Below are 19,377 nucleotides of genomic sequence, written 5' to 3' on the forward strand. Positions count from 1 at the left end.
CCCGCAAGAGGCTATCACTGACAGAATCCTCCAATCACTGCCGCCAAGCTATAAAGGCTTTGTGTTGAACTACAACATGCAAGGGATGAACAAGTCTCCCGGCGAGTTGTTTGCGATGCTGAAAGTCGCAGAGTCTGAACTCCGTAAAGAGCATCAAGTGTTGATGGTAAGCAAGACCACTAGTTTCAAGAGAAACGGCAAAGGCAAGAAGGGCAATTCGAAGAAGAGCGGCAAGCCTGTTGCCAATCCGCCGAAGAAACCCAAGGCTGGACCTAAGCCTGAAACAGAGTGCTTCTATTGCAAGGGTATGGGTCACTGGAAGCGCAATTGCCCCAAGTATCTGGCAGATAAGAAGGCGGGCAAAGAAAAATCAGGTATATTTGATATACATGTTATTGATGTGTACTTAACCAGCTCTCGTAGTAGTGCCTGGGTATTCGATACCGGTTCTGTTGCTCACATTTGCAACTCGAAGCAGGAACTGCGGAATAGACGAAGGCTGGCGAAAGACGAAGTGACGATGCGCGTAGGAAACGGTTCCAAGGTTGATGCAATCGCCGTCGGCACAGTGTCACTTCAACTACCATCGGGATTAGTGATGAACTTAAATCATTGTTATTTAGTGCCTGCGTTGAGCATGAACATTATATCTGGATCTTGTTTATTGCGAGACGGTTACTCTTTTAAGTCTGAGAATAATGGTTGTTCTATTTCTATGAGTAACATCTTTTATGGTCATGCACCGAATGTGAGAGGATTGTTCATATTGAATCTCGATAGCGATACGCATATACATAACATTGAGACCAAAAAGGTTAGAGTAAACAATGATAGCACCATATTTTTGTGGCACTGCCGCTTGGGTCATATTGGTGTAAAGCGCATGAAGAAACTCCATGCTGATGGACTTTTGGAGTCACTTGACTTTGATTCACTTGACACGTGCGAACCGTGCCTCATGGGCAAGATGACTAAAACTCCGTTCTCCGGAACAATGGAGCGTGCAAGTGACTTGTTGGAAATCATACATACCGATGTGTGTGGTCCGATGAGCGTGGAGGCACGCGGCGGATATCGTTATTTTCTCACCTTCACTGACGATTTAAGTAGATATGGTTATGTCTACTTGATGAAGCACAAGTCTGAAACATTTGAAAAGTTCAAGCAATTTCAGAGTGAAGTAGAAAATCATCGTAACAAGAAGATCAAGTTCCTACGGTCTGATCGTGGGGGTGAATATCTGAGTTTCGAGTTTGGTACTCACTTAAAACAATGTGGAATTGTTTCGCAGTTAACACCGCCTGGAACACCACAGCGTAATGGTGTGTCCGAACGTCGTAATCGTACTTTATTAGAGATGGTGCGATCTATGATGTCTCTTACTGATTTGCCGTTATCATTTTTGGGTTATGCATTAGAAACAGCTGCATTCACTTTAAATAGGGCACCATCAAAATCCGTTGAGACGACCCCATACGAACTGTGGTATGGCAAAAGGCCAAAGTTGTCGTTCCTTAAAGTTTGGGGATGTGATGCTTATGTCAAAAAGCTTCAGCCTGAAAAGCTGGAACCCAAAGCGGAAAAGTGCGTCTTCATAGGTTACCCAAAAGAGACAGTTGGGTACACCTTCTATCTCAAATCCAAGGGCAAAGTGTTTGTTGCTAAGAACGGAACTTTTCTCGAGAAGGAGTTTCTCTCGAGAGAATTGAGTGGGAGGAAGATAGAACTTGACGAGGTTGTCGAACCTCTCATCCCTCTGGATGGTGGCGTAGGGCAAGGGGAAACCTCTGTCATTGCGACGCCGGTTGAGGAGGAAGTTAATGATGATGATCATGAAACTCCAGTTCAAGTTTCTGTTGAACCACGCAGGTCGACGAGATCACGCGCTGCTCCAGAGTGGTACGGTAATCCCGTCTTATCAATCATGTTGTTAGACAACAATGAACCTGCAAATTATGAAGAAGCAATGGTGGGCCCAGATTCCAACAAATGGCTAGAAGCCATGAAATCCGAGATAGGATCCATGTATGAGAACAAAGTGTGGACTTTGGAGATGCTGCCTGAAGGCCGCAAGGCTATTCAGAACAAATGGATCTTTAAGAAGAAGACGGACGCTGACGGTAATGTGACCGTTTATAAAGCTCGACTTGTGGCAAAGGGTTTTTCACAAGTTCCAGGAATTGACTACGATGAGACTTTCTCTCCCGTAGCGATGCTTAAGTCCGTCAGAATCATGTTAGCAATAGCTGCATTTTTCGATTATGAAATCTGGCAGATGGATGTCAAAACGGCGTTCCTTAACGGTTTCCTTAAGGAAGAGTTGTATATGATGCAACCCGAAGGTTTTGTCGATCCTGAAAATGCTGACAGGGTGTGCAAGCTCCAGCGATCCATTTATGGACTGGTGCAAACATCTCGGAGTTGGAACAAACGCTTTGATGAGGTGATCAAAGCATTTGGGTTTATACAAGTGGTTGGAGAATCTTGTATTTACAAGAAAGTGAGTGGGAGCTCTGTGGCGTTTCTAATATTGTATGTGGATGACATATTACTGATTGGAAACAACGTAGAGCTTTTGGAGAGCATAAAAGGTTACTTGAATAAAAGTTTCTCTATGAAGGACCTAGGAGAAGCTGCTTACATTCTAGGCATTAAGATCTATAGGGATAGATCAAAACGCCTGATAGGACTTTCACAAAGCACATACCTTGATAAAGTTTTGAAGAGGTTCAAAATGGAACAGTCCAAGAAAGGGTTCTTGCCAGTGTTACAAGGTATGAGATTGAGTAAGACTCAGTGCCCAGCAACTGATGAAGATAGAGAGCATATGCGCTCCGTCCCCTATGCTTCAGCCATAGGTTCTATCATGTATGCGATGCTGTGCACTAGACCGGATGTTAGCCTGGCCATAAGTATGGCAGGCAGGTTCCAGAGTAATCCAGGAGTGGATCACTGGACGGCGGTCAAGAATATCCTGAAGTACCTGAAAAGGACTAAGGAGATGTTTCTCGTGTATGGAGGTGACGAAGAGCTCGCCGTAAAAGGTTACGTCGATGCAAGCTTTGACACAGATCCGGACGACTCTAAGTCGCAAACCGGATACGTATTTATTCTTAATGGGGGTGCAGTAAGCTGGTGCAGTTCCAAGCAAAGCGTCGTAGCAGATTCTACATGTGAAGCGGAGTACATGGCTGCCTCGGAGGCGGCTAAGGAGGGTGTCTGGATGAAGCAGTTCATGACGGATCTTGGAGTGGTGCCAAGTGCACTGGATCCAATAACCTTGTTCTGTGACAACACTGGTGCCATTGCCTTAGCAAAGGAACCAAGGTTTCACAAGAAGACCAGACACATCAAACGACGCTTCAACCTTATCCGCGACTACGTCGAGGAGGAGGACGTAAATATATGCAAAGTGCACACGGATCTGAATGTAGCAGACCCGCTGACTAAACCTCTTCCACGGCCAAAACATGATCGACACCAGAACTGTATGGGTGTTAGATTTATTACAATGTAATTCACATGGTGATGTGAGGGCTAGATTATTGACTCTAGTGCAAGTGGGAGACTGTTGGAATTATGCCCTAGAGGCAATAATAAATATATAGTTATTATTATAATTCATGTATCAAGATAATAGTTTATTATCCATGCTATAATTGTATTGAATGAAGACTCATTTACATGTGTGGATACATAGACGAAACACCGTCCCTAGCATGCCTCTAGTTGGCTAGCCAGTTGATCGATGATAGTCAGTGTCTTCTGATTATGAACAAGGTGTTGTTGCTTGATAACTGGATCACGTCATTAGGAGAATCACGTGATGGACTAGACCCAAACTAATAGACATAGCATGTTGATCGTGTCATTTTGTTGCTACTGTTTTCTGCGTGTCAAGTATTTATTCCTATGACCATGAGATCATATAACTCACTGACACCGGAGGAATGCTTTGTGTGTATCAAACGTCGCAACGTAACTGGGTGACTATAAAGATGCTCTACAGGTATCTCCGAAGGTGTTAGTTGAGTTAGTATGGATCAAGACTGGGATTTGTCACTCCGTGTGACGGAGAGGTATCTCGGGGCCCACTCGGTAATACAACATCACACACAAGCCTTGCAAGCAATGTAACTTAGTGTAAGTTACGGGATCTTGTATTACGGAACGAGTAAAGAGACTTGCCGGTAAACGAGATTGAAATAGGTATGCGGATACTGACGATCGAATCTCGGGCAAGTAACATACCGAAGGACAAAGGGAATGACATACGGGATTATACGAATCCTTGGCACTGAGGTTCAAACGATAAGATCTTCGTAGAATATGTAGGATCCAATATGGGCATCCAGGTCCCCCTATTGGATATTGACCGAGGAGTCTCTCGGATCATGTCTGCATAGTTCTCGAACCCGCAGGGTCTGCACACTTAAGGTTCGACGTTGTTTTATGCGTATTTGAGTTATATGGTTGGTTACCGAATGTTGTTCGGAGTCCCGGATGAGATCACGGACGTCATGAGGGTTTCCGGAATGGTCCGGAAACGAAGATTGATATATAGGATGACCTCATTTGATTACCGGAAGGTTTTCGGAGTTACCGGGAATGTACCGGGAATGACGAATGGGTTCCGGGAGTTCACCGGAGGGGGGCAACCCACTCCGGGGAAGCCCATAGGAATTTGGGGGGGTCACACCAGCCCTTAGTGGGCTGGTGGGACAGCCCACCAATCCCCTATGCGCCAAGGAAGAAAAAATCAAAGGAAAGAAAAAAAAAGGAAGAAGTGGGAAGGGGGAAGGACTCCCTCCCACCAAACCAAGTAGGACTCGGTTTGGGGGGGGAGAGTCCTCCCCCCTGGCTCGGCCGACCCCTTGGGGATCCCTTGGACCCCAAGGCAAGGTCCCCCTCCCTCCTCCTATATATATGGGGCTTTTAGGGCAGATTTGAGACGTTTTTCTCACGGCTGCCCGACCACATACCTCCATAGTTTTTCCTCTAGATCGTGTTTCTGCGGAGCTCGGGCGGAGCCCTGCTGAGACGAGATCATCACCAACCTCCGGAGCGCCGTCACGCTGCCGGAGAACTCTTCTACCTCTCCGTCTCTCTTGCTGGATCAAGAAGGCCGAGATCATCGTCGAGCTGTACGTGTGCTGAACGCGGAGGTGCCGTCCGTTCGGTACTGGATCGTGGGACTGATCGCGGGATTGTTCGCGGGGCGGATCGAGGGACGTGAGGACGTTCCACTACATCAACCGCGATCTCATATCGCTTCTGCTGTACGATCTACAAGGGTACGTAGATCACTCATCCCCTCTCGTAGATGGACATCACCATGATAGGTCTTCGTGCGCGTAGGAAAATTTTTGTTTCCCATGCGACGTTCCCCAACACTTTCGTGGAGGGCGCCACTTGCTCAATCGTGACCCGCTCGGATGCCTCAATGACATTTGTTTGATAGGTGCCGCATGATCAACTTGGGGAGGTTGACCTTGCGTGACAACGGGCATGATCAGCGAGATCTACTAGGTAAAATCAACACAAACTTCTTACATAGGTATCAACGAGATCGACTGGATTAGGTTGAGCCCACTCTCCCTAACAAGCACTAACGTGACTTTTAGGCAAGAATGGTCAGTTTGCCAACGGCCATCACCATCCGTTCAAGTTGAAGCTCTCAAGGAAGTGGAAAGTGCTAAGATGCCGAAAATATCATACTAGGGTTTATGATACTCGTGAAAATGGTGGTAAAGCCAGATAATGCGTTTTGCCTATTGAGAAGATGTGCAAAGCCATGTGAGGTAAAAAGTGTAACATTATAATGATCCTCTTCATGGTGTTGCCTTCTTCAGTATGGAGATAAATCCAAGTTATAATTGTTCTTATGCTATGAATGAAGAGAACAACCTCTCTCTCTCCCTTCCTCCCTCCCTCCCTCCATCTCCATCTCCCCTTCCCCCTCCCTCCCTCCATCTCCCCCTCCCCCTCCCTCCCTCCCTCCCTCCCTCCCTCTCCCTCTCCCTCCCTCTCCCTCCCTTCCTCCCTCCCTCTCTCCATTGCATCCTGATGTTCACCCACAAGGTTTTGAGTAGCTAGCTGAGATCGGGATGAACAAGTTCTCAAGTGCCCCTCTGTGAAAGCACAGATTCAAAAGGAGGGATCTTTACTTTACTGTCCGAAGGAGTAGACGATAACACAAACCGAGGATAATTTCAGGGTTCAAATCAATGTGTTATTTTCTAGAAGTTACAATCATCTCATATAGTTAATAATTATTGAAAAATGCATATGATAAATCTTCACATAGATTTTTGATGTAAACAAGCAATATATACATTACCAATATGGGTATTACAAATGACTCACAAATCATAGTTGATACATGTACCTTCTTATGGATGCGTATGCATCACATAAACATGATTTTGGAAAATTTTACTTGGATACATGACTTAGAATTTTATCGGACCTAGCCTTTGTGATTCTCATTTCTCATTCCAGGTATTTCTTGAACCAGTTGAGCATTAGGGCAAGAGCATGTTCAGCTGTTCTAACTGCAAATGGGTCAGTGCTATTGTATCGACAAGCAAAGCCATGTGCAACTCCTGGAAAGATCTTGCCGAAGTATGGTACCTGCAATAAGCAAGCATATGAGGCTAGCTAGCTTGTGGGTAAAAGGCTTCTAGGAAGCTGAATACACCATTGTGGTGAGTTTTGGGTAAAAATAGTATGTAGTTGGTTCGGTGAAACACCATTTTCAAAGTTCTACCTCTGTTCTCATTCACTCGTCCAAGAATTCATCCCAGGTTTAACTTTGTACAACAGTTATATATCCTTGTTTCTATTAAAACTGTATGTAGAGTATTTAGCTATGTTAGCACATCTTAATGTAAATTGAAGTTTATATTAAGTACCACCATTAACACTCAGAAAAAACCAGAAATGTGAAATTATAGGAAATAGACTGAGTAATTGTATACATTGAGATTTATCCGCCAACTAAATCATGAAATATGAGCTCTTATTCGAAAATACAGATGTATTTCTTTCTCGATCATGTTAACATATGAAATGTGTGTCAATTATACCCACTATGATCGTCTAAAACAGACATTAACATCAACAAATTATATTTTAAATTTTGGAATAACAGTGTGAGTAGACCTATATAAAAGAATTCCATATCAAGTTTCAACAGATCCGGTACTTAGAGCATCTCTAGCAGACCTCGTATAGTCGTCGGAACTGTAAAATTACGGCGACTATACAAGTTTGGGTTGTTTTTCTGCCAGAGTAGATACTGCAAACGCGGTCCGACCCGTAAATTTTTTGAAGTGGCCCGTAAACGCGACCGCTCGAACGCTACTTCTGCGGGTTCGGTCGCAGGATGGGGGTCGAAACCCTATCCCTCCGCTGCCGCGAAGAGCCCCCCACCTCACCGCCGGCGCCTTTGATCCGCCGCCGCGCGCCTCCATTCCGTCGCCTAGACGCTCCATTCCACCGTCCTTAATGGCCAACTCCGGCGGCCGTAGGAACGACGACCCCGAGAGGGCTCGTCGCATCAGATCTGACGCCGCCCGGAAGCACGCCGCTCGCCTGTACACACGGTGGGGCATGACGACGCCTCCGTCGCTCCTCCGTCGTGAGATAAGAAGAGTACGACCGCGCGCGCGGCCGCCTCTTCTCCGGCAGCTCCTCTGAGGCGTCGAGCCCGCGCTCCTCTCTCCCCTGGTGAAGAGGGAGCGAGAGGAGCTCCCGTCGGTGATGATGGAGCCGGAGGCCGAGGCGGTGCCGCAACGACCTGCCGGGGGCGTCATTGGACCGGAGGATCCCCCCCCCCCCCGGCGGAGGCGGATAGCCTGTTGCCCGCGCTGCTCGCGCGGAGTGTATGGGAGGTGGAAGATGACCAACAGCACCGCCGGAGGGAAGAGGAGATCGACACCGTGCCCTACGAGTAGGGTGTCGCGTTGGCGCTCGCCTTCGGCCACAAGCAGGAGGAGTGGCGCCGTGAAGCCACTGCCCAGGAGAGCATCTACGTCGAGCTCTCCTCCGATGAGGACGATGAGGACGGCGGCTGAGCGATGGAGAGCATCTACTAGCGCACAAGCTCGACTTCGGTGAGCTCACTTTTGCGGAGTGCGGCAGAATAGTTGCTCCGGTGAGCTCCAGTACGATAGTTTACCTCTACCCACCTTGTAGTATGTATGATCGTCTACTACGTAAAATGAACTATGAATAAAGTGTGTTTTCAATTTTACCCGCGAATGCCTTTTTTCAAATTATGCAGTTTGATTATACGGGGTCTGTTCTGCACCGTAACATTTTGCCCCGCAAGACGCAACTTCGACGAACTGTAAAACGATTTTGCAGGTTACAAATATGTGGGATCTGCTAGAGATGCTCTTACTCACCTTATCGCTTCTTTTATGAAGGGCGTGCAAATACTGATATATGAACTTCTGTGGTGTAGTTGTGTCATTCTGAGCTCCAAGGATCTCAATGGGGCATTTGACCTCTGATTGCCATGTAAACTTAAAATAAGAATAAGAGTGATCCACACTTAAACCAGCCACCATAGCAGTAGAAACAAAAGGCCACCTCTCATATCATCAACAACAATGGATGAAGGATGGGAGATGACGATTGCCTTCACCTCATCCATTTTCGCTATCTCCACTGCAAACTTTCCTGTTAGTTCATTTGTACAAGAAAAATATTCAAATTATGTTTTGAATTGTATAACGAAATAATTTATGTCAATTGTATTCCTAATGATGCAGTAATGTGTATTGATTCCACGAACCACCCCAACAGTATCCCCCAACACCAATAATATAGTTTCGCTCTTTTTTCAATGTTGTGAAAATTGGCTTAGCATCTCGAGCAGCTTTTACCTGTAAGATAAACAGAGTAATTACGATATCAATTTACGAAGTGTTCCTTGTGACTTAGTAGATATTTTTTGAATAGTCCACAATGGAGCATCAACATAAATATACCTAAAATCTTTTGGACCGTACCACTTTGAAAATAGTATGTTTCAAGGTATTTTGTAGGAAAAAATAAAAGTTGAAAATGTTTAATAGAAATCAGAGAAGAGTTATCATTGAAATGTATTACCGGAGAGTGATCATCTATCCACTGTGTGATGTTTACACTTGGATCACCCGCGTAAGGTTTCCCCTTGAAGAAATCGGGCACCACAACGTAGTATCCAGCTTCAGCAACTTTGTCGGCTGCATGCCTTCCTTGTCATGTAGAAACATTATGCACAATCATGCATTGCATGATTATAATTCAGATGCAAAGATATGGAGATAAATAAGTTAACGATCGCCCACGCCACTCAATGCTTTCTCATTTCACTTTGCTTTTCTACATATGTAAATGACAAAAGTACTATCTTGCTTTGCTTTTCTATGATAGAATGGAAAAGTTATTGCTTAACCCCATGGGCATGTACACCCTCTCTCTATCCAAGCCATCAGTTTTTGCATTGAGATCGTATGAATTTCCTTTTTAGTTCCTCCTGAACACAACGATATATAAACTTGAAAATTTTCATGTCAACAAAACATTAAGATCAAGCCTTTGGAGGATAACGTTAAACATTTTTGCTAAATCTCAGTTGATTGAGATTGTATGTCTCAACCAATTTAGAGAATGTAATTTTAATTCGCCAAAAGGCGTAACTAGGTGAAAAGGTGCAAGTTGCACTCTTCATTAAACTAAAGTTGCACTATGTTGGATTGATCGAGACTTTTATTTTCACATTTTACATATTTTTTTGCACACAAAAGCCTGAAAAATATTTTCTGCACATTTTTTGTTCTAATGATCCATTGACCTACAAAGTTTTGAGTTTTTATGTTGTTTTGTTTGGGAGAACCAAAGAAGAATCTATATGGCATAAGTATAGTGAGCTAGCAGCAGATCCGGGAAAAAATGGATGGCAGGATTAGAGGTTGTAGACATTTCTATTGGAGCTTGGGCGCTCCAACCTTCTTTTTCACACTTTCAGAAAAATATATGAAACAATACACACGCACATATGGATGTAGTCTACATAAAAATGTAAAGTTTCATGATGAAATGCGTTAAGATGTGAGCTACACAAGAAAATAAAGTCATAATTTTTAAGCACATGCACTATTCACCATAAAGTCAATGATTTTTTTAGCTCACATCTTAACGTAATTCAGAATCATGTTTAAAATCATGTGTCATGGATTTAGTGAGGTTAGGTAAACGGTAAACTTCAAATCATGTTTGAAATCATGTGTCTTGGTTTTGCACTGTTGATAACTTTTATAAATTCGGAAATAATGAAGAGTGTCATGGTAAATGATTGTACACGTCTTCAAGATGCAAGAGGTTTTAGGCTCTTGGAAACAAACATTCAAACAAAATACTATTCTAATGAGTGGTCTCATCACCGTTTGTCAAAAAACTGCGCAACTAATTTCACAGTAGCACATCTTTTCTCACATTTAGCCATAAACAGCATGCGGCTCCTAGGGACGTGCCCATAGGGAACAAAACAGAACATACATGCTGGATCAGAACAAATAAGTAAAAACCACCCATTACATCATGCCATGCATTTGGGAAAAAGAATACTAGCTTCTATCGTTTCTAAATATAAGTCTTTTTAAAGGTTTCATTAGAGGATTACATATGGATGTATATAGACATATTTTAGAGTGTATATTCGTTCTTTTTATTTCGTATGTAGTTCTTTAGTGAAATCTCTAAAAATACTTACACTCCCATCGTCCGGAAATACTTGTCATATGAATGAATGTATATAGATGTATTTTAGTTCTAGATGCATGCATTTTTATTCATTGATGCGACAAGTAATTCCAAACGGAGGGATTATTTAGAAATGGAGTGAGTAGTTTTTATTGTAGCTAAGGTTAAATATCTTAAACGGGAGCTTCCAATGTACGAGGAAAATATGTGATATAAGTTAGTTCTCAAGTCCCTCTCTCTTAAAGATAGCTGCAGATGTTTGACTAAAATTTGCTATGGCATGATGTTAGTGGGTCTGCTTTTTGGAGTTGTTAGGGCATGTACAATAGTTGACAAGACAGTCTTATCTTAAATATTGCATGTAATTTAGAGATGACAAAAAAGAAAGTCTACAATGAATCATCTCTTAGCCTTATCTTCTATAATTAGTTATTTCTAAAAACATGATGAGACGTATTGTGCTAAGAGATCATCTCTTGTCTTCTCTTAAATAAGAGAAGGCAAAGCCTTTTTTTTTTTTGAGTTCTCTCTCCTCCACCTCATCATTTATTCTATGTGGCACTCCTAAGATAACACCATTGTACATGCCCTTAGTGGGTCACTTTCACTTCAAGAGTAATTTGTGACCTTGCCCCTTTTTTCCGTGAATAAAGAATATATATTTTTGTGACCTTGTACTTTTCTAGGTGTAGAGATGGAAGGTGACGAACCTTCTTTTGAAAAAAATATACATATTGAAAAAAATACATAGGAGACCGAGCGACAGTGAGTAACAACGGGAGAAGATGGCCGAACCTCAGCAATGGCGCTTCGAATCCTGAAGAAATCAAAATGCAACAGCCATATTCATAGGCAAGTATATATGCAGTTTTTCATCGGAAAAAGAGTTACATGCAGCTTATTTTTAAACCCAATGAACTAACCGAAGATGTCGGAGGCCAAGACAATGGCCCGGTCGGAATGGACGGGCCCGGTGACGTACGCCGCGAAGCCGGCTAGGTCATCGACGACCTTCCCCGACTCGGCTCCGGCGGCGGTCAGGTCCGGCGGGTTGTCCAGGCACTGCAAGTGCAGAGGAGCGGAGGTGGCTCTGCCGGCGAGCACGGTGAAGCAGAGGAGGAAAGTGTACAACAACTCCAGAGCCATGGCACTCTGGCACACTATGTTCTCCTTACTTCAGTGCGTTGCCCCGTGCGCTTATATGGACGGTACTGGCTGGGTTTTTGCTGCTTTGCAGCGGTAGGTGGCTTGGGCAAATAGGCTCCCTCCACCTTGCCCTTTTGCCTGTTATTTTTTCCGTTTCTTTTGTCATCTTTTGATACGTGTTGTTCTCTGTTTAGGCGCACCATCTTCTTGCTCTCTATTTAACCCCTGCGGCTGCTAAATGATTACCGAGGATAAACAAGGGTTGCCATCGTTCTTTTTCTTTACCCAAAAGCTAACGCTCACACATGTGGGCGTTTGTAATTTGCCCACACGCCTTTACTACCATTCATTTTGTCACGTCAAAACAAACGTATGATGGCTTTTTTTATCATCGTTATTCTTGCCTTTAATTGACCTGACCCAAGGCTGCTAAACGAATACAGTAGAATGTAGGGCAACGACACGTGTGAACCATCCCTTCATAAGAAAATGGATATGACTCTGGTCGACAAAGTAGTAAACAACTCAAGAGCGTTCCATAATAAATGTCCTGATTTTAGTTCAAACACTTATTATGGAAAGGAGGCCAAAACAGCGCCACTGGTTTAACTGAAAACATTAAGATAAATCAGTAAAAAATGACATACTATTCATTTTTAAATCTAGTCATGTGTAATTTACAACATCTTTAAAACTTTAGCATTAATGCCTCAAAGATCATTTACAACATCCTTCATCAACTCAGTGTCGAAACCTGATTACCTAAAACTAAACGAAGGACGTGCAGTTATAGCACAGACTCAATGCCACAACGATAGAACATGGAAGTGATGCTTTTGTGCTTGATCATCCGCAACATGGTCCTTTTTGGTCGTCTGTCCAAAAAAGATGACTTACTATTCATGTAAAACCTAGTCATGTATAATTTACGAGCTTTGCTACAACTAGGGATGTTTTACATGACTTTTACGGACAAGGATGAGATGAGTTATTTTAGTTGATGATTAGATGAGGTCGGCCCCACCCTAAGAATCAGGGGGGATTAGTGAGGGGACAAGGGTTGATCCGTAACTTCCTGTAAAACAATTCGTAAGTCTAGCATTTTTCATAATTTACAACATCTTTAAAAGTCATTGTAGCATGAATACCTCGAAGATCACTTACAGCATCCTTCAACTATTCAGTGTCGAAACCTGAAACCAAACAAAGGACGAACAGTTATAGCACGTCCTTTGTACAGGGAGGGCCAGTGCTGATGGTGCTGGTCCAAAGTAGAGTCGTTTGCGGGGCCAACCCGGGGCAACTCGGGTGTTGTCTATCAGGCCACTATACACCATGCTTATCCGTCGTGTCCGCTATGGGGTTATTGGATGATCATCAGTAGTTGGTCTCCAATTTCATGCCTTTCTACATATGAGACGACGAGGGCAAGATCGTCGCGATCGACTCGACCGGGCACGCCGCCCTGCACGACGCCGACGCCGACGTCGCCGACTCCGCCGGCTCCATCAAGATGCCGCCCCGTCTCAACGCTTCCAAGTGGCACAATCCCATCTCCATATGCGTAACCACCGCTAACCCCAGCGCTGCCAAAGACCATCACCCTGACGACCTCTACGCCATCAACACGTCCAACCCGAGCGACTTCGAGGTCTTTGTCTACTTCAACCCACTCGGGTTCGGGAGGAGCAAGGAAGACAAGGGCTGGCACTCGCTCCGGCTCCCACCGGCTCCTCCTTCTTCTCCTTCTTCTTCTTCCCCTCCTCCTTCTCCTCCTCCTCCTCCTCCTCCTCCTCCTCCTCCTCCTTCTTCTTCTTCTTCTTCTTCTTCTTCTTCTTCTTCTTCTTCTTCTTCTTCTTCTTTTCCTTTGTCCTTTTTCCTTTTTTTATCATCGTTACTCTTGCCTTTAATTGATCTGACCCAGGGCTGCTAAACGATTACAGTAGAATGTAGGGCAACGACATGTGTGAACCGTCCCTTCATAAGAAAATGGATATGACTCTGGTCGACAAAGTAGTAAACAGCTCAAGAGCGTTCCATAATAAGTGTCCTGATTTTAGTTCAAACACTTATTATGGAAAGGAGGCCAAAACAACGACTGGTTTAACTGAAAATATTAAGATAAATTAGTAAAAATGACATACTATTCATTTTAAAATCTAGTCATGTATAATTTACAACATCTTTAAAACTTTAGCATTAATGCCTCGAAGATCATTTACCACATCCTTCATCTACTCAGTGTCGAAACCTGATTACCTGAAACTAAACGAAGGGCGTGCAGTTATAGCACAGACTCAATGCCACAACGATAGAAGATGGAAGTGATGCTCTTGTGCTTGATCATCCGCAACATGGTCCTTTTTGGTCGTCTGTCCAAAAAAGATGACTTACTATTCATGTAAAATCTAGTCATGTATAATTTACGAGCTTTGCTACAACTACGGATGTTTTACATGACTTTTACGGACAAGGATGACATAGGTTATTTTAGTTGATGATTAGATGAGGCCGGCCCGACCCTAAGAATCAGGAGAAGATTAGTGAGGGGACAAGGGTTGATCCGTAACTTCCTGTAAAACAATTCGTAAGTCTAGCATTTTTCATAATTTACAACATCTTTAAAAGACATTGTAGCATGAATACCTCGAAGATCATTTACATCATCCTTCAACTATTCAGTGTAGAAACCTGAAACAAAACAAAGTACGAGCAGTTATAGCACGTCCTTTGTACAGGGAGGTCTAGTGCTAATGGTGTTGGTCCAAAGCAGAGCCATTTGCGGGGCCAATCCGGGGCAACTCGGTGATGTCTATCAGGCCACTGTACGTCGTGCTTATCCGTCGTGTCCGCTATGGGGTTATTGGATGATCATCAGTAGTTGGTCTCCAATTTCATGCCTTTCTACAGACGAGACGGCGAGGGCAAGATCGTTGCGATCGACTCGACAGGGCACGCCGCCCTGCACAATGCCGACGCCGACGTCGCTGACTCCGTCGACTCCATCGAGATGATGCCCCGCCTCAACGCTTCCAAGTGGCACAACCCCATCTCCATATGCGTCACCACCGCCAACCCCAGCGCCGCCAAAGACCATTACCCTGACGACCTCTACGCCATCAACACGTCCAACCCGAGCGACTTCGAGGTCTTTGTCTACTGCAACCCACTCGGGTACGGGAGGAGCGAGGAAGATAAGGCCTGGCACTGGCTCCGGCTCCCACCGGCTCCTCCATCTTCTTCTCCTTCTTCTTCTTCTTCTCTACTCCTTCTTCTCTTCTTCTTCTTCTTCTTCTTCTTCTTCTTCTTCTTCTTCTTCTTCTTCTTCTTCTTCTTCTTCTTCTTCTTCTTCTTCATCTTCTTCTTCTCCTTCTCCTTCTCCTCCTTTTCTTCTTCTTCTTCTTCTTCTTCTTCTTCTTCTTCTTCTTCTTCTTCTTCTTCTTCTTCTTCTTCTTCTTCTTCTTCTTATTTTCTTCTTCTTTTCCTTTGTCCCTTTTCCTTCTTCGTTTCCCTCTTCTTTTCTTCTTTTATTCCTTTCCTTCTAATTTTCTTCTTCTTCTAATTAATAATCTAATTTTCTTCTTCTTCTAATTAACCTAACTAATAGTAGTTAGCTAATTACTAATCTAATTAGATGAAACAAACAGAAAAATTCTCAGTAGCCGGCGGCCGGACGACAGAGGATACAGAGAGAGAGGAGGAGAGGAGGCAGAGTGAGCTCAGTGGAGGGGCGACCAGGCGGCCGGGCGACGAGGGCGCTGGGATGGCGGAGCGCCGAGGCCGTGGGGCGGCGGCCGGTGGGCGGCGAAGAGAGGAAGGGAGGGAGGGAGAGAGAGAGAGGAGTGGGGGCGGGGCACGATCGTTAGTAAGCCGTGCTCTTTTCCGTCTGCTAGCAGACAACAAAGAAAGCAGCCTCTTTGCCATCTTCTTTTGGGCGGTTTGTCGTCTACTATCAGACGGCGAAGAAGGCATCCATTTGACCTAACCAGGTCCACGGTCTAGTGGGCCCAGGTGGGTTCTTTGCCGTCTACCTTTGGCCTTGTTGCCGTCCGCTAGCAAACGGCAAAGAATGGACTGATGGCAAATAATATCTTTGACATTAGTCGCTTCTTCGCCGTCTGTTTTTGGGAAGAAGCTGATGGTAAAGAAATGATTGATGGCAAATTCTCTGATTCCAATAGTGTCTCTCCCTGTGCTCTGACCCCGTTGCTGCGGCGTTGTCTCCGACGTCATGGTGGAGTAGGGAGGTTTTGTTGTTCAAGAGTACGCGCACACGGTTGTCTACGCAAGTGACGTCTGAAAGGTGGTGCATCTTGTGCTGGGTTTGTGGTTAGTGGATGGCAGTTCTGGTTTCCTCCTCCAACGTTGTCGTCATGCGAGGGTGTTGGATCTGGAGTTTGATGGCGTGTCCGGAGACATGTTGCCCTAGTATGATTCTTTCAACGACAATGGTTTTGCTTCTGTCAAACTACTTTGGAGGTCCGTAAAGCTGCAGATCAGTGATGGAGCCGCGTCGAGCTCAGGTGAAGAGGTGATCTGGCTTCTTTCCTTTTGGTGACCGCTTTGGTGGTGTTGAAGGAGAGGGGCACGCGATGGTATTTGCATAGGATTATTCTATCTTTTCAGTCTTGTAAGGTCGGTGTTTACATGCCTTATAACTTGATCTTATTTTATAATTGAGACATGTATTACCATGCAAAAATATATATTCGATATTCCTTCAATAAATATACTACATGTGTTACTCATTCATATAGCCAATTCTCTCTCCCACTTCTTTCCTCTCGAAATAGGCTTTTGCCCCGCTATATGGATATAACAACCACCAGATACAACATCCCAAACACCGTTGGGCGGACAGCACAAGCACACCCAAAAGAAAATACAAGAGAAAATAAGAGAAAAAAATGCCAACAACGCCGGATCAACGAAAGCTATGATTCCCCGCGACCGTTGTGCCCACCGAAGATAACCACCACGCTCCAGAGCCACCGAGTTGTCGTGTACCAAGCACCACCTTCAAGAAGGAATGCTACGATGTCGACGCTGTTGCCCGGACGAATCCTAGGATTTCTCCCGGTACACGGAGGGTGGTAGGGTGAGAGGGTCACCCGACGCCCTTCAAGAAGGATGGTGGCGCCCGCAGGCGTCACCGCGTTGGTGCCGGCAAGATCCGACAGGGATTTCTCCCGACCCCCTCCCACCCGCCACCCAGGACCAACCTACGGCTTCACCACACCCGCCGCCCACCAACATGCACCAGCATAGTCACGAGGAAGCCGCCGTCATCTCACCATGGCCAACGAAGCAAGGCCGGTCGAATCCAAACGAGACACCCGAAAACAAGGACCGACAGCACCGCAACCACGAGGGAGGGAACAACCTCCACCGGCTTAGGCGGTAGCGGACCGGGCATAGCAGCAGAGGCACACCAGACCAAATGTCCAGCCGAGCCCAGAACGGGCCCGTGAAGCTCCGCCGCCACGCTGCAGCAGTCGCAGCACAGCAGCCGCCGTCCCTGTCGTGAGGAGCTCGCCAGAGCCACCGGAGGATAACCCACCACGGCCCCCAGCAGGCCCGCCCTGACCCAAATCGGGCCCCTAGGGCCTAGATCTGGGTCAGTCGGGCGCCGCCGGCCGCCGCATGCCAGGGCCATCACCACCGCCAAGGGGCAGCGCCTCTGCACCGCCATCATCCAGATCCTCGCCGGAGCGCCGCCGTCCAAGGGGCTCCGCCGCCAGGACCTCCTGCTCGAGCCGGGATCCAGCGACGGGGGAGGAAGGGGGCCGCCACCGCCGGGCTGCGGGGCGCCGCGCGGGCAACGCCCGGCCGCGCCCGCCGGCGGCAGCGGCGAGGGGGAGGGGCGGCGGCGGCTCACTGGGAGGGGAATGAGAGCTGGGAGGGCGAAGGGGAGGCAAATTTAAAATTTTGGGAAGAGTAGAAGTGAAGTAGCTCCCACTTCTTTCCTTCTATAATATCTCTTTACCATAAGATTTTTTTTGTGCGAACATGACTCGGATATTTTATGAAGGTTCATCAAAAAATACAAAACATACCAAACATAATAAAAATGATATCAAGGTTCATGAGCCATCGAAAGGTCACTGCCACCGCGATGCACCACTTTCGTCGCTTCTACATTGGAGCCGGCTCAAGGGAAGTCCTACCATTGACAAGGAAGGTGCGATTGCAAGTTTTGAAAGATCCATGGTCACGTCGAATTGGAACAACATTAAAATCAACCGGCAAATTACAACGCGGCTTAAGCCTCCTCGAGGTGTCGACACATGCCCCTATTGTCCCACCGCTTCTCTCTTATCTTTTCCTTTTCGATGCATTCTCCTACAGTCGCCCTGCTCATCTTCTTCCTCCCTTTCCCCTCCACGGGCTCTCTCCGCATGTGCTGCAAGGAAGAGGCGACACCGGCCCACCCCGAAATAGCGTGCGTGCTGCATGGTGAAGCTCCGATTAGGGGCTACAATAGTGTTCGTCGGTGCTGCAGACGACGAAGCACCTGCATGCCGCCGCGTGTTGCATCGCAACATCTTCCTGTCGTCGCCGTGTGCTTCGTCATAGCAACCTCGCCGACGTCACGTTGGGATGGAGCACAGCCATGCGAAGTGGAAACACTGCAGTGAAACTTCGTCGGAGGACATCGGGTGCTGCGATGGAGCTACGACGGGGGTTGCGAGTGCTGCTACGGAGTACCAAAACGTGCTGGTGGCGCTGCAGTGAAGCTCCGCCCTTGGCATCATGTCGTGGTGTTGTCATGAAGCTTGCCGCGCCGGCATGGCGCACTAGTGAAACATCGCCACCGGGTGCTAGAATGGAGCACTGATGGAGCGCCGATGCCGCTGGAGTGAAAGCGCCATTGGCAACGTCTGGTGCTGCGTTAGAGCTCGCCGCGCCGGTGTGGCGTTGTAGTGAAGCCCCGCCAATGGCACATCGAGGTGCTGCCATCAATCCCGCCGCGTCGGCGTGGTGAACTGAAGCTCCAGCCGGTGGCACACGTCGAGGTGCTGCCATGGAGCTCGCCGCGTCGGTGTGGAGGTGCAGTGAAACATTGTCGGACACCGCCAGGTGATGGGATTTAGAAGGGATGAAGCGACGATGCCGCTGTAGTGAAGCATCACCGACGACATCTGGTGCTCCTTGGAGCTCACCGCACCGGCATGGCGCTGCAGTGAAGCTTCCCCGCCGAGTGGATCATCGTTGTGGGCCGGCGAAGGGCGTGTCTCCTGCTACGAGCCAGGTGGCATTGCTCCCACCAAGATATGCTTCGCTACGACGAGAGGAGGACGAACCAACCGTTGACTTTGACCGAATCCAACGGGTAACGATAGATGGACCTTACAGTCCAGGACCCGACTAATTTCCTCGGGAAATCAATCGGATGATTCATAGTACACGACCATCAAATTAGCCGAATCTTTCTTTTAATGCAGTTCACATGGAGTCCAGTTGCCTCGGTGAAAA

General features: G+C 46.3%; 1 protein-coding gene across 1 annotated transcript; it reads right to left on the reverse strand.

Moving 5' to 3' along the window:
* Positions 1 to 6,448: 6,448 nt before the first annotated feature.
* On the reverse strand, positions 6,449 to 11,903 carry LOC123440678 (endo-1,3;1,4-beta-D-glucanase-like). Its single transcript, XM_045117236.1, has 7 exons — positions 11,679 to 11,903; positions 11,551 to 11,572; positions 9,121 to 9,244; positions 8,804 to 8,894; positions 8,599 to 8,688; positions 8,412 to 8,515; positions 6,449 to 6,633 (listed from the first exon to the last, which is right to left on the reverse strand). Exons 1-7 carry the CDS (start codon positions 11,899 to 11,901, stop codon positions 6,493 to 6,495), a joined length of 795 nt encoding a protein of 264 aa, XP_044973171.1. The 5' UTR covers positions 11,902 to 11,903; the 3' UTR covers positions 6,449 to 6,492.
* Positions 11,904 to 19,377: the final 7,474 nt, after the last annotated feature.

The sequence above is a fragment of the Hordeum vulgare genome, chromosome 3H, assembly GCF_904849725.1.
Source record: "Hordeum vulgare subsp. vulgare chromosome 3H, MorexV3_pseudomolecules_assembly, whole genome shotgun sequence".
Classification (NCBI taxonomy): Eukaryota; Viridiplantae; Streptophyta; class Magnoliopsida; order Poales; family Poaceae; genus Hordeum; species Hordeum vulgare.